The 21,716-nt window shown below is 36.6% G+C and overlaps 2 protein-coding genes across 2 annotated transcripts in view; both read right to left on the bottom strand.

The window, feature by feature from the left end:
* Nucleotides 1-252: 252 nt before the first annotated feature.
* Nucleotides 253-5,826, bottom strand: LOC142358666 (lysosomal thioesterase PPT2-like). The gene is made up of 2 exons (XM_075410157.1): nt 5,302-5,826; nt 253-977 (listed from the first exon to the last, which is right to left on the bottom strand). Exons 1-2 carry the CDS (start codon nt 5,669-5,671, stop codon nt 481-483), a joined length of 867 nt encoding a protein of 288 aa, XP_075266272.1. The 5' UTR covers nt 5,672-5,826; the 3' UTR covers nt 253-480.
* A 105-nt stretch (nt 5,827-5,931) lies between these two features.
* Nucleotides 5,932-21,716, bottom strand: part of LOC142358667 (dolichyl-phosphate beta-glucosyltransferase-like) — a 303,077-nt gene continuing 287,292 nt past the window's right edge. Inside the window, exon 5 of the mRNA XM_075410158.1 lies at nt 5,932-6,274. Coding sequence (XP_075266273.1) covers nt 6,114-6,274 — 161 coding nt within the window. The 3' untranslated portion in view covers nt 5,932-6,113. The remainder of the gene's footprint in view (nt 6,275-21,716) is intronic.

Here is a 21,716-nt window from a genome sequence, read left to right on the forward strand (position 1 = left end):
AAAAGGATGCAAGCTCAGTTCATCCATTTTGAATCCTTGCATAATTTTTCGTCATTAAGCCGCTAAACGTACACGTTTATGGAGTAAATTTTCTCGAATCTGTTACTATTTTCAACGATTTCTCTTAACAAAATGTCAAATAGACATAAATGAAAAAGGCGTAATTTGTCAGTAATTGCATAAAAGGCCTTGGCATTACTACCGAGGGATCAAGACATTCAATTGCAAATTAGCACTTATCGGTAAGATGGCTGTCGAGAAAATTTAGTTTTTAACTGGGATCTTAATTGATTAATAATGAAATTGGGTAAATGAATTCTAGGGTAATTCAAGCTGTTGTTACTGTTGTCCACAAAAGCGCAAAAATGTACGTTTGGCGGTGTAATGATGACTGAATCTTGATTGTTGGGTTACTAAATCTCGATTTGCTGTTTTCGATATCGATGTTCGATATCAGACGAAAAAATATTGATGCAATGATTACACTATGTGTGGCTTAATACACTTATCGTACACACTCTTTGTCCGTGGCCATGAAGTGTGATGGATTCCACTCTGGGTACAGAATGTCAATTTGCCTTGCTCGTCAAGGGTTCGCAGCCCAAACAAATCTTCCTTATAATAATTCAGCTCCTTCATCGGAATCACTTCCAGCTTAGAGTCCCAGAAACTGTACTGTGCACTTTGCCAAGGCTGGATCACTCTGTCATCTGGACCGCCGATAAGTACAACTCTGGACAGGTTAAGGAAGTTGGATTTGTACCTCTCAGAGTTGACATGTTTGATCTCGTTGTTGATGAAGGGCAAGTAGACACTCGCGTTCAAATACCTCTCAACTTGTTTCGGATCATGCCAGTAGTTGCAGATTGATACTTTTTGTCCAAACTCCGTATAACAGAAGTGATAGACTTCCTCAGCCAGTCCCGGGTCCAAAAACTCAGTTGTATTGAGAAAGGGGATGCCAAATTGACCCAGACCTAAGCATACAGTCGCTACAATGTTTAGTATTGTTTCCAAATAAGTTTTAAATCCCAAAAATTTCAAATCTCTGATCTTAGAAGCATTCCATTTTACCCATAAAAAGTTTTGTAATCGATTGACTTGACTTCAGCTGTCGTGTTTGGGTTATTAGCCGTGTTAAAAAAAACTAGGGATGTAAAAAGTAGGAACTTCTGCAGTTGGCTCTAAGTTCAGATGAAACTTTAATTCATCCAAGAAAATAAAACATTGGCCCTCAGTTTCTACTATCCATCCACACTTTCGCTGTATCGGTTGCTTATTTTCATTTTTTGCAAAAACTTTTAGATCTGCACAGATTATCCGGAATGGAGCAATTGAGCATCTAATAGCGATATGCTCCCAAATTTTGGTAGGAATTTAATGCTTCTCTGATTCTGCCATATATAACTTTGGCTATTTGCACAGTGCAGGCGCCGAAAACTCCATTCTTATAGAATAAAGACAAAAAATACTTGCGGGCACACTGCCGAGTATAACTTTGAATTAGACTTGCTTGCCGTAGAATATAGAGAAACTGGCACAGATATATGAATCCATAAAACATATATAACAAATTCAAAGTTTTACAATTGTTCGAGTAAAATATAAGTTGCCTATTTCATTTTGACAGCGCTGCCTTGTTATCAAACTTCTGTGCTATATAGATCTTAAGTGACTTTCAAACTTAAAAATGAACTTGATTTTAGTGTTAAAATTCATATAGGGAGTGGAAGGAGTCAATAATGATCAAAAATGTAATCCATGGAGAACTTAGGATAAAAAATATTATATCTGCTTTTTTTTTTAATTATTTTTGAATAATAGCTTCCCATTTAAATTAAGTTGAATCAAACATGTCCATAACATTGCACACTAGCAATAAAGTTTTGTAATATACTCTACATTGACACCTTTACTAATGAAAAAGCCAATTTGGCAATCTTCCGGTAGACAGCAATGACACGTTCTCAAGCAAGGAAAACGATATGTTACGCGCAAAAAAACAGTACTAAAATTTGTTATAGAGTTCTAAGGCAACAGTGGGGAGAGCGGGTTACGGTGGGAGGGGGTCTTTGACTGCACGGGGCCCTTCCGGCCTGAACGATGTGCAGGGGTGCGAATGGGGTAGCTGACGTGGGGAGGTGGGGCAACCTCTACGAACCCAGAAGTATACGTCTCCAAAACAGTTTCTGTGATTCGTATACTTGCAGACTAGAGAGCTGAAAGGCTCTAAAAGAACTTAATGCCCGCTGGACGCCACATGTTTATCCTGTCTTTAAGGACGAAAAATCAAATGGGCCAGACAAAAAATTGGTCAACCGAAAAATCGCATAAAATGACCAACAGGACTAATATAATTCCTAAACACTTTGTTTGAGAGCAATTAATCATAAAAACTCTTTCTAGTGGAATTCGATTAAACTCGTTATTAAAACACCAATAAATTTCTTATTGTAGACGGGTTACGCCCTTTTGTATCAAACTGACACAATAGAAAACAAGAAAAATTAAACTTCGGTTTCAAAGTGCTACTTTAAAACTTGTTTAAGTTTTCGATGTCGCTTTGTTTTAGGACTCTTGAAAAATGCACGATGGTACCCATGAGCCACATTTAGCATCATTCCCAATTTTTTAGGATAACTTGTGCTCAGAACGCAAGGCTAGCGACCGAACGAATTTTTAAAGACTTATATAAGATTTCATCCTCGGTTCTCCACTTACACAGAAAAGGGGGATTGATCCCGTTTTCAATTTATATCGTTAGCCAAGTAAAAATGATACGAAACGGCACTGACAAAATGTAAAGACAGATAAACTTCAGAATAAAATTCAGCGTGCAAACAAACGTAATTTAAAAAATGACATCTCGCAAGCAAACAGAACTGATCACAAAAACCCCAAACGGATCTACAATGCCCCAAAAAAAGTCTATCAATTATATGTTCTAAAACACTCAAAAAAGCTCTCATTACGTTCACCAAAACAATTTGCAGTATAGTACAGTCAGATCAAATTTCAAAATTGTCATGACATGGAAAAAATGTATCTGAAGACAGCAAGGAGGCTCGTTAATGTGCGTTTGCACATGATGTTCCGACCCTAGCTCATCTACATTTTGACTTAATTGTCAACCAAATGAAGAGATAAACAAAAGTAATTATTTGAGGTGAAAGAAATCGTCACACAAACCAAGCTACTAATTGAATTACATAATGCCATGCCTCATTAGAGCCCTCACGAGATCTACCAATAATAACACTAAAAGAAGAAAAACAAAAAAGCATAACAAACAAAAACATCACATTGTTACGGCAAAAACTCAATATCTGAATCTAAAAACACCTAGTAACAACGTCAAATTACAATCAGACAACCCCATCAACACAAATTTACTTTTTCTTAGCTAAAAAGCAGATGGGACAATTCTTTATTGAGCCTAGGAAACAAATCGAAAAAAAAAATAATGGGAGAAAATAAATCAATGTTTTTTAAACCAAAAAACTTCAGGTGTCTTAAAAACCAGTAGCCTTTAACAAAAAACTTATAGAAAAAAGTTATTAAATCGTCATTGGGAACCCAATAGGACTTCTCTTTGGTTAGACTAAACCATAGAAACGGACTAAAACTGCAGAATAACCAAAAATAAACAAACAATTTGCGAAAATAAAAATTATTTAGATAATTAAAATCATTAGCTATTATCTGAATGTTTTTTATTTCAATTGTTATTTACACTAATTCAGTTAAAAAAATACTTAAAGGGTGAATATGTTCAGCAGGGCCTCATTTGAAAATCATTGTAATACGTTATTGAGCGAATTTGCTAAAAGAAGACAAAAAGAAATTCGAATTCAAATACGAATTGGAATCCGCTGGACGAGCTTTTTAACGATACCACTCACATTTGTCTACGATGAATATATCGATCGGCCAAAATTGACTAACAAAAAAACCCATTTGAGTATATAGTTCCTTCCCCCCCCCCAACAAGTGGGGTCGGAACAAAAAGCGAAAGATTTTCATAAGATGGTGCGGGAAAAGGCTCAAGAAGTCTTTCTCATTTCGGCAGAATGTTTTTTACTGATGAGACCGGAATGCGCATCTTCAGCAACGGAAATGGTTCAATTTTTCGAAGAGATGCTATTTTTCCTCAAAAATAGAGTACAGATAACTGATCATTTTGTGGTGCGTGATATGCACCGTAGGGCTGAAATGTTTGTTAGGTGTATATATATGCTCGAGGTCATATGGAAATTTTGAGAAGTTACAAAAAAAGCAATTTTAAGGCCATTAGAAAAATGCTCTTGTAAGTAAAAAAAATGCTCTTGTAAGTAAAGGAAAACTTGCAACAAGATAAAGGATAAGAGGCAGTAAAACGGCCAAAATACGCCCGGATCTGAAACGAATTGAAGATTTCGGGCAATTTTGAAGCCCGGATTTTGAAAATAGAGATCTTTTCAGAAAAATCGGAAGACGTTTGGATGTTTGAAAAAAAATTGATAGATCTTGTTAACAACTTAAATGAAAACATCAAGAAAAAACGAAAGGAGGTCAGACGCTATACTAGAGCACTGCTTTGAACTCCTGTACTAAAGCACTGTTTTAAATTGCTTGATGAAGATTCTGAGAAAATGAGCAAGTGTGAATTCGCCACAAAAACTAACAAAATATACAAAATACTAACATTTTGCTATTTTTACGAGACTGAGCTAACCACGCACCTGCAGTGGAAGTTCTAAGTGGTTATCAGTTTACGTTCATTAACCTCAACGTCCCACAGCAGGTTTGCCGGTGGATGTTTTTAAACTATTGTAATGTATTCACAATTTGAAACGATGTGAACGTTTTGATTAAAAACCAACAATTACTCTAATTTATTAGAAACCAGCGTTATTTTATGCGACTCAGTTAATTTCACGCGTACCACTTTTGTTTCAGCAAAAACCGCAACCTCTAGCACGCTCAATTAGCAGGTAAAACAAAACTCACTTAATTTTGCAAACTATTTGGTATACTGGTGTCAAAACAGTGGATTCCATACTTTCCCTCTAATGTGCGTTTTGAGCCTCTAACATTCTAAATTTTTTTGAAGATGGTTTAACTTGACGCTGCCACTGAGGAGCATAAATTTCACTCAATTAAATTAAAATTGCGTTCAAAACTTAAATGGTACCTACTACGTTTCTCTTGGAAAGCTAGTCTATTTTGTCTTTATTGAACAACAGTCTCAAATATCATACAGTAGTCCGCTGACTGTATGGTGGCTTACCATTCCATTTTGATGCTCTTTATTTCGCTTACCTGGAGCTGACAATGAGATGAAATTGTTAATCAGGGGATTGTCGCCCATTTCAATCACTCCTCGACTCACAATCCCTCCCTGTGAGTAGCCAAGTAAATTTACACTTCCATACTGATCCGTGTAGTTCTTCACAAGGCTGATGAACTTCGGCACCTGCTCTTCCAGTGACACTACGCTGTAGAAGTCGTTGAACAGATCCAGAGAGACTGTCAACATTTCTGGGAAATCTTCTGATACCCACTGAATTAGCTGGTTCATGTCAGTATAGTCTGAGTTAACCCCGTGTATCATTAACAGAGGCCGGTATTTCTCTGCGGAGCTGGGAACCCAAATCAAGGTTAAAACGAATAGATTTAAGAAAAAATGCATCTCTGCTTTCAATTTTTATCAAATTATATCAAACTGTTTAATGCTTAAGACTGCAGCAAAATAAATTTCCAACAACCAAAAATATCTTAGGTCAACCTTTCAAAGCTTCAAGCAAATATTTAAAGGCAAATACAATCTATATAAGAATGCCAATACAAGAAATTCCTACAAATAAGGCAAGTTGCCAAATCTCCAGACCAAGTAGAGCATACTGCGGGGGATTTTAACATTCCTATCATTGGGCACATTCTTCTTAAATCTCGAGCTCGAAAACAGAAGTAAATTTTTATAATATCTTGAATCCAAAAACTAAGCACCATGGATGATAAAATATTTGCTAATTTATAAAAGTTTATAGTCCACAATAAAACATGAAGTTAATTGAACAAAATACGTAAATATATACAGTTCTTAGTTTGCTTGGCAATGGTATTCGCCACTGCTATTGCATCTTTTTGGCATCATCTATTCTCCAAATTCCCAGCATGTATCGTAACCTGATGAGGAGGATGTCTTTTCCCATTTGAATCCATGAAAATACTGGCACTAGTTTGGACCCATCAATTTCCGTCCAGTTTACGGCAACTTCTACCAACTGAATCCCTAAAATATTTCAAGGCAAAGCTAGACAAGGAGGCTCGGTAAAGAGCGTTTGCACATAATGTTCAGACCTCGCTCATCCACATTTTTGACTTATTTGTCCATCAAAGGAGGAACAGATAGAAACTTGCATTAAATCACATAATGTTCGAAAATATTTGGCACATAAGAAAATCGTTGTTTACTCAAACCACTAAATGAACTGCATTAAAACGCTTTTCCGACCAAGGATTGCGATTGATGTGACTAGGAGACAAGACAAATAACAAAATAAAACAACAAAGAACATTAATTGCGACAAAAATTCATTATCTAATTTTTTTTCAAAAACAAATAGTGACGAAGTAAATAAGAGCATCCGACAAAACTTAAAACACATTAACTTAAACTTCAATAGAAAGCATAACCGGCCAGTCCTTAACGAAACTAGGTACCAAGTCGACAAAAAAGAAAAAAAAATGGCAAAAAGGTGACAAAAACCCATTGGAATTTTCGAACAAATTAATTGAGAAAAGTCAGAACAACCAAAAACTTCCAAATGAAAAACACAGCCCGCATACTGCCTGAAAACAGCAGCCGTTGACGCGCTTGCTGCACATCGGAACTGAAACAGAAAGAGAAGAGAAAAAATTAGATAAATTGACCAAATTTTTTTCTCTTTTTTTAAGTGTCAAAGTAAGTTCTAATTCGGCGTGCAGTTACAGTTGGATTCTAAAACTATACTGAATTCAGCTTCCACTAGCGACAAATGGAAATTTTGTTCAAAGAAAAAAACTAGGACTCGAGTGAACAATTCAATGGTTTGGGAAAACGCAAAATCTAATCAAAAAAAAGTAAAAATCAAAGTGAAACTGCCGCATGTGAACGAAAAACCACTAGCGAGAAAGCAAATTTTTGTTCAAACACCATTTTCGCACTCTACTTTAAAATTAGAGCGAAAAAAAATTCACACCGCAAAACCACTCGCTTTTTCGCTCCACTTCTTGTTTCGGCGTGACCAAAATCACTGCTCCACTACTCAAACCACTAAATGAATTAAACTATGCTACAATAAAACGCTATTCCGACCAGCCATTAATGCGACTAGGAGACAAGGCAAACAAAATAAAACAGCAAAAACCATAAATTGCGACAAAAACTCAACTAATGATTTTCAAAAACAATTAGTAACGAAGTGAAAAAGAGCATCAGACGGAAACTAAATTAAACACGGTAACTTAAAACTCAATAGAAAGCAGAACCGGCCAGTCCTTTATGAAACTAGGTACCAAGTCGACAAAAAGAACACAAAGTGGCAAGACAAAAAACCTTAGAATTTTTGAAACAAATTATTTGCGAAAATTCAAACCAACCACAAACTTTCAATTGAAAAAGATAGCCGGCAGATTGTCGGAAATCAGCCGCCGTTGACGCACTTGATGCACATCGGGATTGAAACAGAAAAAAAAAACTAGATGAATTGACCAAATAATTTTCAATTTTTTTTCAGTGTCAAAAAGTGTTCTAATTCGGCGTGCAGTTTCAGTTGGATTCTAAAACTATACTTAATTCAGCTTCTAAGCTGAAAGCTAACAAGCTCAATACCAATGTCAGCTAGCAAAAACACTAATGAAATTTGATAAACTAATTCTCAATGACTTAATGACCTGGCGTTATCGGTTTATCCTGTCCCTTTTGATTTTGCTCTTTTGACCTTGACTGCTTTCACCATCTTACATAATTTAGTAATTTAGTGAGTAAATGGATTTAAAAACGATTCAGCTGAAACAGTAAGTGAGCTAAGTCAGAAGTCAAACGTGAAAGTCGTGACTTAAAACGAAAAACGTGATCAAAAGGTAAAGCGACTTAAAAAAACATAGCAGGACAAGTTCTGACGTAATATTCAAAGCATTTTCAAGAAATAAATAGAAAACTAGACCCAAAAGGACTATGAGTGAAGTGCGAAAACCATTGGGAAAAATCAGATCAAAAAACTTAAAAACAAAACAATCAAAGTCAAAATGCCGCATGTGAACAGAAAACCACTAGCGAGAAATAGATACTTTGTTCAAACAAATAACTATACCTGTAATGAACTATGCATAGATTGGGAAAATGCAAAATCCAATCCAAAAAGTAAAAAAAAAACAGTAAACATAGCCGGCAGATTGCCGGAAAATAGCCGCGATAGACGCTTGTGGCGTTCCATGAATTGAAATAACCAAAGAAATAAGATAGACAGATCGACCACCAGTCCTTTAATAGACCACTACAGTTTTTGGGTTAGATTCGGACTGTCAAATTTTCGACATATAAGGCTATAGGGAAAAAGCGAAATTGATATTCGAAATCAAAAACTCAAGACTAATAACCAAAAACTACGGCATATAAGTTTGGCACTACTTAAATGCACACTATTGATCTTTAACTAAAATGTTCATAAAATTTAAAGTTCCATAAGTGAGTTCAGAAGTCATTTTTTTGAGTTAGGTAAGTCAGGCAAATGACCTGAAAGCAGAACTGACGTCACACACACAAATTTTAAATTGCAAAGCAATAGAAGTCACTGAAGTCAATTCCAAGAAGTCCATTCCAAGAAGTCAGGCTGTAAGAATCATCGATGTAGAGAACGAATAAAAAACCTAGCCGGTAGAATACCGGAAATAACTCGAATCGTCGTGCAAAATAATCTCTACCCTAACTTGGACAAAATCAGAATATCGAAAAAAACACCAGAAATAACAAAAATAGTAGACCAATATAACATAAAAAGCGTTAAAATTTTTTCAGTTCAGGGGTGTGGGTAGGTGCTGGTGAGGGGGGTTGGTAGGTGGGGGCAGGTAGGTTGTGGTGGGGGTGTCGGTAGGTGGCGTGGGGGGTAGGTACGTTACGGGGGGGTAGGTAATTACGGGGGGGGGGAGGCAGGCAGGTGCGAGGGGGGTAGGTACGTTGGGGTTGGTACGTTGGGAGGGGGGTAGTTTGTTTTGGGGGGGGGGGCAGGTAGTTAAAGGGGATCAAATTTTTTCAAATTGACCTCTTCACCTTGAATTACAGACTGTTACCAATTGCTATACATTACAAATTAAGCGATTGTTAAAATCCAATGTTCAAAAACAGAAGTCATTAATCAAAAACGGAGGTAAAAGCTCGAATAGAAAGAAGTCAAAATTCAAGTCATGAACAAACTTGCTTTCTGCTAAAAAAAAACCTGTAGAATATCAATACTACTCTTCGAGTCTTAAAAAAACCACGATGTCCCCAATAATAGCCGCTATGACTTCGCGGCTATTAAAAATCAATGTGAAATTGCCACATAAGAACAAAAAAACACTAGCGACAAAGCAAATTTTTGTTCAAACACCGTTTTCTCTCTACTTTAAATTTAAAGCGAAACAATTTCATGCCGCAAACCACTCGCTTTATCGCTCCACTTCCTGTTTCGGCGTGACCAAAATCACTACTCCAATTTGACTTCAAGAATCATGAAGTGAACAGTTCTTAAAAGACAGCACCCCAATACAAATCAAAATTGTTTGAATTGAAAAAATAGGAGAGCGCCTAAAAAATAGCCGTTGAGAGGCTAACGGCGGCAATCAATAATCGTACAATTAAAATATAACTCCATAGGAAGCCGATGAGAGCTGTTATAATTGCGACTGAACCGTATGGCTACAAAAAAAACGAATGCGGACCTACTGATACATGTTACTGTTTAGAATACGACTTCAAAAACCACAGCAAATAAAGTCACGAATTAAAAATTCGAATTAAAGTCGCGAATAAAGTGTCAAAGCCATGAAAATGGAAAGCTATTCACTGAAAACATTACGCATGTTCAATTAGGCCTCTCATCAACGCCAGTATTACCCATCAATGATGTAGAACTGTGACAGGACACAAAATGAGATCATCAAATATGGGCAGAAATCCAAATGTAACAAGCTTTATGAAAACCAGTAGTATGAATGTAAAGGTAAACATTTAAAAAGTAGCGTAAAAGCACTGAACATAATTAAACTATTTTAGTACAAAAGACCTGTCGAAAAAGATTAAAATACATGAATTTGTTTGCCATACATGCGTTCAAAACAATGAGCCACTAGGTAACAAAAAGCGATAACATAGCTTTACGTGTACATAAACAGTAAGCCAAAATAATTATTGAGGGAGTACTAAGAGAAAAACAAATGCAGGCAAAACCAAATCTTATATATGCTCATTGCGCCTCATTTTAAACGTATATCGGATCCATAAATAAACCGCAATATGAAAAAAGAATTCTCTATTATCAACAAAAAATGAAATTTGAAAGACAAACGCCACCAAAAAATCTGCAAATTCTTTATGTTAAAAATAAACGATTAGACCATAACTAGCTTTGCCATTGCTGAGCTTCACTTGAAAACACGTAATCGAGCCAAAAATTAGTTTAATACACACAGATTGGAAAAAATCCTTTAAAATAAAGGATACATATTGGATAATTATCGATCTGTATCAGCATAAACTCGGCTATATTTAATTACAGAGATCTCTTACATGCAGGAGAGCAAACAAAAAAATTACAGAGCAGTTTCTGGTTCTGTACTTCCGTTAAATTTTGGTAACGTGGGTTAAGGACGCATATTTGAGTGCCGTTTTTTGTGAAATAAGAGCAGAAACCTTTTCCGTTCGTGGCCTCCGTGCATCATGCACCACCGTGCTATTACAAAGTAATTCGTTATGAGAAAACATGACACGTGCGTCAGGGGGTTCCATCCAGAAAGCTAGGGGGCATAAAGGAAAGATCAGAATTTTCAAAAATTCAAGAATAAACCGACTAGAGATGGGAGAGCTGGACGAGAGGGGTCCAAAACGCCAGGCGGAGGACCGTCGCCAGTAGTGAGTGACTGAGGGGGACAGTTTCAAGATTAGGAACAGCCGTTCACACCAGGAAATTGTCCCAAAAAGTTTTGGTTAACCGCATAATTAGAGACAAAGGCGTAATGCTCTAAAGGAGCTGCAAAACCACCATGCCCTCCGGGCTTTAACGTTTCGTCTTGTTTCCGAGGACGATACCTCAGAAGGATCAGGCAAAAAAATTGGTGAAGCAAAAACCACACACAAAAAAAAGACCACAGGACAAATATAATTGCTACCACCTTTGTTTGAGAGAATTACCTTAACGGGTCAAACAGTCCAGCAAAACCTCGAACTCCAAAGACATAAAAAAACACTACCATCGAAAACTCTTCCAGAGCGATGAAAATTAAAAGAGCTGGCAAATTGCCAGATAATAGCCGCAATAGCTTTGTAGATCTGCAGCCTAGTCGCAAAAGATAGTATCATAGCCGGTACATTGCCGGAAAAAAGCCGCCGTTGACGCGCTTGATGCACATCGGGATTGAAACAGAAAAAGAGAAGGGATAAATGGACATACTTTTTCTATTTTTCTTCAGTGTCAAAAAGTGTTCTAATTCGGCGTGCAGTTTCAGTTGGATTCTAAAACTATACTTAATTCAGCTTCTAAGCTGAAAGCTAACAAGCTCAATACCAAGGTCAGCTAGCAAACACTAGCAAGGAAATTTGATAACCTAATTCTCAATGACTTAATGACCTGGCTTTATCGGTTTATGCCGTCCCTTTTAATTTTGATGTTTTGACGCTGACTGTATTAAAAATCTTGCGTAATTCATTGTGTGCATTGATTTAAAAACCATTCAGTTGAAACAGTGAGTTAAGTCAGAAGTGAAACGTAAAAGTCGTAACTGTAGAACGTGAATGTAAAACGAAAAACGTAATCAAAAGGTAAAGCGGATTTAAAACATAGCAGGACAAGTCCCGACGTACAATTTTTTATTGAATAAATGAAAAAGTAGACCTTGAACGGACTACGATTGAACTGGGAAAACAATTTCTAAAAAAATCAGATAAAAAATAAAACAAAATCAATGTTAAAATGCCGCATGTGAACAAAAAACCTCTAACGAGATATAGAAATTTAGTTCAAACAAAAACTAGGCCTAGATTGAACTAAAAATGGATTGGGAAAACTATTTAGAAAAAATCCGATCCCGAAAATTGAAAACAGTGAAAATCGAAGTAGAATGGACGCATGTGAACAAAAACAGCTAGCGATCAAGCAAATTTTGGTCAAACACGGTTTTCTCACATAGCCGGCAGATTTCCGGAATAGATGCGAAAGAATAGACTTGCGTGCCGCATCAAGAGATAGAAACAGAGCATCAAAATGAGATCATCAAATATCGGCATAAATCCAAATGGAACAAGCTTTAAGAAAACTCAACTATTATCAACAAAAAAGTGAAATTTTAAAGGCAAACACCACCAGAAAATCTGACTATTCTTTATGTTTAAAAGACGATTAGAACATAACTAGCTTTGCCATTGCTGCGCTTCACTTGAAAACACATAATCGAGCTAAAAACTAGTTTAATAGATACACTTTGGGAAAAATCCTTTGAAAATAATGGATGCATTTTGGATAATTATCGATCTGTATCAGCATAAAGTCGGCTATAATTAATTACAGATCTCTTACAAGCGGGAAAACGAACAAAAATAATTCAGAGCAGTTTCTGGTTCTGTAGTTCCCGTAAATTTGGTAACGTGGGTTAAGGACGCATATTTGAGTGCCGTCTTTGTGAAATAAAAGCAGAATTTAGGGACTTTTTTCACGGAGGCCTCTCTTGGCCTCCGTGCACCACAGTGCTAAAACAAAAAAATTCGTTATGAGAAAACATGGCACGTGCGTCTGGGGGTTCCATCCACAGAGCTAGGGGGCATAAAGGAAAGATCAGAATTTTCAAAAATTCAAGAATTAACCGACTAGAGTTGAGAGCTGGACGAGGGGGGTCGAAATCGCCAGGTGGAGGAGCGTCGCCGGTAGTGAGTGACTGAGCGGAACAATGTCAACGTTAAGAACAGCCCTTCACACCAGGAAATTGTCCCAAACAGTTTAACCGCATAATTAGAGACAAAGGCGTAATGCTCTAAAGGAGCTGCAAAACCACCATGCCCTCCGGGCTTTAACTTTTTGTCTTGTTTCCGAGGACGATACCTCAGAAGGATCAGGCAAAAAATTGGTCAAGCAAAAACCACACAAAAAAAGACCACAGGACGAATATAATTGCTACCACCTTTGTTTGAGAGAATTACCTTAACGGGTCAAACAGTCCAGCAAACCTGGAACTCCGAAGTAATAAAAACACTACCATCGAAAACTCTTCCAAAGAGATTAAAATTAAAACAGAGCTGGCAGATACCCAGATAATAGCCGCAATCGCTTCGCAGATCTGCAGTCTAGTCTCAAAAAACAGTAACATAGCCGGCAGATTGCCGGAAAAAAAGCCGCCGTTGACGCGCTTGATGCACATCGTGATTGAAACAGAAGCAATAAATTGACCGACCGTTTTCCATTTTTCTTTAGTGCCAAAAAGTGTTCTAAGTCGGTGTGTGCGCATTCAGTTGGATTCTAAAACTACTCAATTCAGTTCCTAGGCTGAAAGCTATCAAGTTCAATAACAAAGTCAGCTTGCAAATTTGATAACCTAATTCTCAATGACTTAATGACCTGACTTTAACGGTTTATCCTGTCCTTTTTGATTCGCTCTTTTGACCTTGACTGTATTAAATATCTTGCGTAACTCATTGAGTGAATGGATTTAAAAATCATTCAGTTGAAACAGTGAGGTAAGTCAGAAGTGAAACGTGAAAGTCTCACTGTAAAACGTGAATGTAAAACGAAAAACGTAATCAAAAGGCCAAACGGCTTTGAAAAAAAAACATAGCAGGACAATTCCTGATGTACAATTGTCATTGAGTAAACGGGAAAGTAGACCTAGAACGGACTAAGAGTTAATTGAGAAAATCATTTCAAAATAAATAAGATAGAAATCTAAAAAAAAACAAATAAAATCAATGTCAAAACGCCGCATGTGAACAAAAAACCACTGGCGAGAAATAGAACTTCGGTTCAAAAAAATAGGCCTAGAATAAACTATAAACGTATCGGGAAACCATTTAGAAAAAATCCGGTCCCAAAAATCAAAAACAGTGAAAATCAAAGTAAAATTGACGAATGTGAACAAAAAACAGCTAGTGATAAAACAAGTTCTGGTCAAACACCGTTTTCTCACTTAGCCGGCAGATTGCCGGAACAGCTAAGAAAGAAAATACTTGCATGCCGTATGCAAGAGATAGAACAGATAGATCTAAATTGAAAAAAAAATCGACGCAGCTCAAAAAGCTAGGTAGGAAACATTTAGGGATAAACTAATAAAGCTTGCTAAAATTAACTCCTCAGAAGCCTCGTATTAGGGACCCTTACTGCATATGAGTTCCTTTGACCTCACACTAAATCAAACTTAACTAAAGTTTTAAAGTGCTAAAGTCATTTTATTGAGTGAGGTAAGTCACGTATGATCGAACTCTAATCAAGCAAATGATCTTAAAACCTTTGTTAGAGAGAGAGAGAGGGAGAGAGAGAGAGAGAGAGAGAGAGAGAGAGTAAGAGAGGACGTCACGCGCGCAAACGCCCTTAGTGAGAGGAACAAGTCGTTCAGAAAAAAGGACTTTCAGCTTTGCTTAGTGAACAAAAGTAAAACGCAAAAGAGCGTCAGAAGACGAAACAAAAAACATAGCAGGACAAGTCCTGACGTGCAATTCAAAAAATTTTCATTGACTAAACAAAAACTAGACCTAGAATGAACTATGAAAATTAGTGGAAAACCACTCAGAAAAAAATCCGATCCAAAAAACCGAAAAAACAGTAAAAATCAAATTGAAATTGCCGCATGTGAACAAAAAATCCACGAGCGAGAAAGCGAAATTTTGTTCAAACACCGTTTTCTCACTCTTTTAATTCAGCAGCCAAAAAAAAAATTCACGCCAAAACCACTCGCTTTTCGCTCCACTTACTGTTTCAGCTTGACCAAAATCAACACTCCAATTTGACTTCGAAAATCATAAAAATGTGTGAACAGATTTTAAAAAAGACAGCGCGCCAATACAATTCAAATTCTTTGAATTGTAAAAAGGAGAGCGTCTAAATAAAAGCCGTTTGAGAGGCTGACGGCGGCTTTTAAAACGAAATAGACCAGAAAATATTATTAATGCTGAGATTATATAATTTGATTACGAATCTGTTTCACTTACTGTTGCTTCTATTAGCTGCCCTCAAAGACCCTTCAATTAGAGTGGTACGCACTCACTTTATCTTATCTCTTTGAATTAAAGCAAATAAAGTAGATTTCACAGTGATGGAGTCATTTTTGAAAGAGATAAGTCACGTGTGACCACAAACTTAATCACGCGCATGAACAAAACTCTCTCCACTTATAGTGAAAAAAGGTGTCATGCACTTAATTCAGTTGATATTGCATGAACGACTGCACAAAAAGTAGAATTGATTGTGACGTCATATCGTTGTAACAAGAGAAGGACAATAACAGCCTCAGCTATCCCTCTGCGACTATTAAAAAATCTTTTTAATTCAATATTCTTGGCGGGCTCTCTAAGGATACCACTCTCTAATGATACAACTCTCTACGATGAGTAGTATATCGATCGGCCAAAATGGATTGAACAAAACAAAACCCAATTGAGCATTTAAGCTCCTCACCCCAGTAGGGTGAGGTCGGAACAAAGAACGCAAATCAAAACTGCAATATTTAGGCATTACTATCAGGACAGACTAAATTACAAGTAGCGTAAAAACATTATTTACTCACAAGACGCTAAATCAGGTCCAAGCAACCTAACGTCAAGACGAATGCTCCAACACATAGTCAATGAAAATATTCGCTGCTCTCGTTGAGATATTCGGGATATTTTTTACTTCTGTTAAAAAACCCACGGGAAAATTTTAAATTTAAAATTCCTTATTTTCAAATGATTAACTAAGGCATTCTAGCTAAAACTAAAAAAACTGACCTCCGAATACAAAGGAGGTCTTATAAAATGAATATACATGAGTAACTATTTCATCAGTCAATGTTACCCTTTTTGCGACATGTCGTTTTGTAGCTCCACCAGAAATTTTGTCTAGTCACGTTAAAAAATCTGCAGAAATTTTCAGCAAATTGCGGAAGGGGACCACATTAAATGAAGAAGGAAAATCTAACGAGAAAAACCATTGATTGAGGAACAGCACTGGGAGCAAAATTCCCTTCATTATGTCATTGCTGTTTTCATTACACAGTTCAATTTTGTTAATTCTAAACCTAAGTCTGTGACCAAAATCTTTAAAAACAAAACCAAAAAATAGAAAATAGTCGAAAAAATGAAACCACCTATTTCTCGTGGTTTAAATTATTCATAAAATGATGATCTAGAGTATGATTTAGCTAAAACAATGCAAAAATCAAAGAGGGATTTCAAAAGATTTTTTAAAATACTTTTCTGGATTAAAAACCAACATTGAAACTATTCGACTTCGATGTTTTATGATTTACTTACAGTACTCCCAGTTTCACGGTATTTAGGGTTCATATATTCCTTGAGAAACATCACAAAACTTGAAACAAGTCAACTTAAACTTAGTTTAGATTGAAATTTTAACTTTGAATGGTCAATGAAGACAATTTTTGTTGCAGCTGCTGTTCTTTGAAAAAGTTACTACTGCAAATAAAGTAGCAATCAACTTCAGTTGAATCAGCTGAAATTCGTCTTTACATAAGTAACTTCTTCAAGACAACTCATACATCTCTGAACTGAACCTTAAAGCCGGGTTTAATTCAAGTTTTTAATCAAACCTAATGCGTCGTTTTGAGGAATTTTCCTATCTAAATTGGAAATAAGATTGGCAAATGGTCCATTAACATTTTCTGCAGTCTTTTGAGATGGGTAATAGCCTAACTGAGCAAAGATTTCGATGATTTTGATAAAATTTCAGTTTTTAAACTCTGTAAGGGTGCCCAAGTCTTAACTCCACTTTGGGTAGCATCAAATTACGTGTTCAACATTGAGATTTGTCATCCATGGGAGCGTATTTTGCTAAGGGGAGGTGCTGCTTTCATCTTTACACCATTGCCTTAAATTGTCCAGGTCTGAAAATAACATTGTTGGTCAGCAATTAATTGACGAAAGAGCAGAAATTTCATATATGAGGTTTGCTATTGCTACATACTTGTGCCAATCATACATTTAATAGCTTTAATTGAATTCTAGGAAACTTTTAAACGGTACGCACGAACGCGCTAGCACTTATGTTGGTTGGGAAGTTTTTGCAATGATTTAATTTTACTTAAGTACTACATTAAGTAACTCAATCAACTCAGTGCCCAGATTTGTCTCAGCTAATATGATGCCGAAATAAATTTTTCGTCAGCTCCCTGTACCCAAATTGGTTCTATACATGGCCCTGTATTATATACATGGCCCTGTAAATCAATTTACACTCAAAAAGCTGCAAAAAACATAACTGACTAACGTAGCGCGAATTGCTCTCAAACGACTCGATTTGACTCTGCAACTTTCAGTTTTCTAGCCTTGTTAGTAACTAAAAAAAAATGATTTTTCAAAAATTTGCAAAATATTAGCAGACCCGCAAAACCATAACAAGAAAATCATTTACATGAATAAGAGTTTTAAAAGAAGTAAAGGTTTCTGTTTCGCACAGACTCGGGCTCGAACCCATACCCTTCGCTTAACAGCCATAGGTCTCACCACTAACGCTAACAATGCGTGTTGCACTTGTCATTTGCTCTCTCTACAGCAGATTTCTTGACACTGGCGTTTGTAACTCGCTTGTTTTTGCTATACCGCATGCTTAATGAGCGCGAAAAAGTGGATATTAATCAGGAGGTTAGATATGATGGCAAAGCGCGTCTCAAAACGCATCTATTATGCGCGAGGTTGCATGAGAAAGGAACTCTTTATCATGTTACGATAGGAGCAATGTAAACGATTATGCTCAACTGCGACTGATATTTAATATCAGAGAGAAAAATTAGACAAAACAACTAAAACTGCTCAAAACTTAGTTTAATAGCAATTTATGGATAAACGAAATAAAACCACAAATCAATAGGTATAAAATAAAACTCAACCTATGGTTATTCTATGGACAACTGAAAGCTGTTGGATTTTTCCAATTCACTCTGTTTGAAAATTTTGGTGTATTCTGTTTTGACCTCCCGTTGCTTGGGGTGACCATTTGCTCAGCTTGTTTTCTTGATCATTAAAATTGAGAAGAGAAAAATAGAGAAGTAAAGAAAGGGAGTGAGAGAGAGAAAGACAGAAACGGAAAGAAGGAAAAAGAAAAACAGGACGAAACACACACGCACACACACAGAGAGAGAAAGAGAGCGAGAGAAACAAAGAGACAGAGAGAGAGAGAGAGAAAGAGAAAGACAGAAAGAAAGAAAGAAAGAAAGAAAGAAAGAAACAAAGAAAGAAAGAAAGAAAGTAAAAATGATTTACTGAGGGCAACAATACTAACGGGAAAATCCCAGGTGCTGTTACGAAAAACCATCGCTCGAAGATTTGAAATAAAAAACACAGAAAAAACCAAGCGAATGGAAAGAATTGCTACCAAGAGAAAACAATTGCAAATTTTTTAGCCCCCCACCCCCCCAAAAAAAAAACTCAGACACAAACGGGAACGAAAACCAACTCGCGTCGCATGAACTGCTCTCGAACGCCAGCCGGCATGGCGTTGCCAGGCGGCAAGGTACCCAACACGCGTTCGAACCCTCCACCCTCAGAATAGCAGTCCTCCATCTCCTCAACTGCGTTATTGATACTACAAGCAACTCTTCCTCACAATCGCTTCTATTTTTTACCAATAAACATATTTCAGATTGACAGAATTCGATATCACGCAAAAATCAAAAGGTAAAGCGTGAAAACCTTCGTTGAAAGCTAAGAGTGTTCTAGAAGAGCGCAGAAACTGTAAAGCTAAAACTTTGCAGAAAAACACACGTTTAGAATAAGAACTTCAAACTTAGTTCTGGAGCATTTGAAAAAAAGGTAGAACCCAGGACAGTGAATCCTCCCTCTGGGCGAGCATACTTCCCAACCCTCCTAGCCTCGTGGTAACTGACCTGACTAACAGTCTTTTCTCCCAGGTTCGGTTCTCACCCATCTACATTAAGCCTTTTAGGCCATTGACATCTCTCTGAACGTTCGCTTAACCATGCCGCTCAATGTGGCTCTTAAACATGCGCTTCGAGAAGCCCCTTAAATATGCAAAAATTTTGTCCTATTTTAGAGCTCACGCGTTTGATATATAAAATAATTAGCATCATTCGTCCCCCAAACAAACAAGAACATAAAACAACTCAGCGTCGTAAGAAGTGCTCTCGAACAACAGACTGCATGGTGTTGATTAGAAATTTTCATGTCTTTAAAAGGGAGGGTACCCGACAAGGGTTCAAACCCTCGATCCTCAGAATAGCAGTTCTCAATCTTACCAACTGCGCAATAACGACTACATACCACCGGTTTTCAAAATCAGTTTTTATCGTATCAATACACAAATTTCAGATCGATATAGAGCAATTGATATCACACAAAAATCAAAAAGTAAAGCATGAAAAAAACCTTAGTTGAAAACCAGGAGTGTTCTTGAGTAGCGCAAAATCTGGAAAGCTAAAACTTTGCAGATAAACACACGTTTACAATAAAAACCTGAAACTTAGTTCTCGAGCATTTAAAAAATACGTAACCAGGGCAGTAAATACTTTCAAGCCCTCTTAGCCTCGTGGTAACTGCACCTGACTAACAGTCTTTTGTCCCAGGTTCGGTCCTCACCCATCTACATTAAGCCTTTTAGGCCATTGACATCTCTCTCAACGTTCGCTTAACCATGCCGCTCAATGTGGCTCTTAAACATGCGCTTCGAGAGGCCCCTTAAACATGCAAAAATTTTGTCCCATTTTAGAGCTCACGCGTTTCATATATAGGATTGCAAAATTTAAAAGAAAAGCTTCCAGATTTGGAAGTGAAAATGCTCAAACTATTTTCTGTCTTTGGAAATGTGTCAAGTGACCCATCTGCAAGACTTGAAAAGCTTCGTTGGCCAGTAATGATCGTTAAACTCAGAAAAGGACAAAAATATTCAAAAAATTTGCAAACATTCGAAAACATTAACAAATTCGTGCTTAAATTCAAGATATTAAAATCTTCAAAACCATTTCAATAAAAACTTATCCAATAAAAATTATCCAAAAATTTCTCAAGCTTGTGTCATTAAAATATTGATAACTATTCATTTATATCTGAAAACCATGCGACAGCTCATCGTCAAATCGTGAAGGAGGCCCCTAGGACCCTGGTGCCAAATAAATGAAAAAAATCAAGATTTAAAATCTTGAAAAATTGCATATAGTTTTGCTGATAATAAAACTTTGAAAAAAATTCCATTACAACTAGAAGCTACGCAGTAACCTAAAATCAAACCTTAGAGGAGGTTATGTGGCTCTTGAGGTTGTAGAAACCTAAGAAATGACAAAAAAAACTAAAAACTTGAAAAAAAAAAACTCCCAAGTTGCAAAAAAAACTGCTTAAATTTTGGTTAATAAAAGTTGAAAACTAATCCATGGCTAATAAACATTCCAGTAACTTATTATCGAACCTTAATGGAGATTTTCTGTTAATCAGAAAAACCTGAATAATGACCAGAAATGTTCAAAAAATTGAAAATTGCATAATTTGTAAAAAAAAAAGCTAAAATTCATGGTGTCGAAATCTTGAAAAATATTCCATTACATTTAGACACTATACAGTAACCTATTGTCAAACCCTGGACGAGCTTCCTCGGCTCTTGAGGCAGGAGAAACCGAAAAACCGACAAAAATTTTCAAATAAAAGCTATTTTGAAATTAAAAAAATCCTAAAATTTGTCATTTTAAAATTTTAAAGCTATTCCATTGCTAACAATTTCTTCAGTACCTAATTATCAAGCCCTTAAGAACGTTTTCTGGGCCGCTGCGTCTGGAAAGACAATAATGAAAAGTAAATGTCAAAACAATTGAAAAAATTTGCTTGTTTTGTCAAAAATAATAAAATTTGTGATGCTGAAAGGCTGAAACCATTCCACTACCACTAGAAACTATGCGGTACTCTTTTATAAGACCCTAGAGGAGGTTTTTTGACACCTAGGAATGAAAAAACTCAAGAAATGACATAAATTTTAAAAAAGCTTGAAAAAAATTGAAAACTAATATAAAATTGCGTGTTTTTAGCGATCGATTGTGCGTCAGTAACCACGGGGGGGGGGGGGGGGGGTTGCGCACCAGGGGCTGAGGGTGTGGGGCAACAGTGGGTGGGGGCAAGAGCGCGGTGGGGGTGGTGCCAATAGCAAGGGTATCTCTCAGAACCGCCCGTCACACCATAAGAATAAGTCTCCAAATGTTACGCAGTAAATGGACGAATTTTAGCCAATCAGAATCGAGTATTTAAATACGAATTTAAATACGTATAAAACGTTCTAATATACGAAGAAAGTTCCGAAAAAGTTCAT

Source organism: Convolutriloba macropyga, chromosome 2, assembly GCF_964194025.1.
Source record: "Convolutriloba macropyga chromosome 2, txConMacr16.3, whole genome shotgun sequence".
Lineage (NCBI taxonomy): Eukaryota > Metazoa > Xenacoelomorpha > Acoela > Convolutidae > Convolutriloba > Convolutriloba macropyga.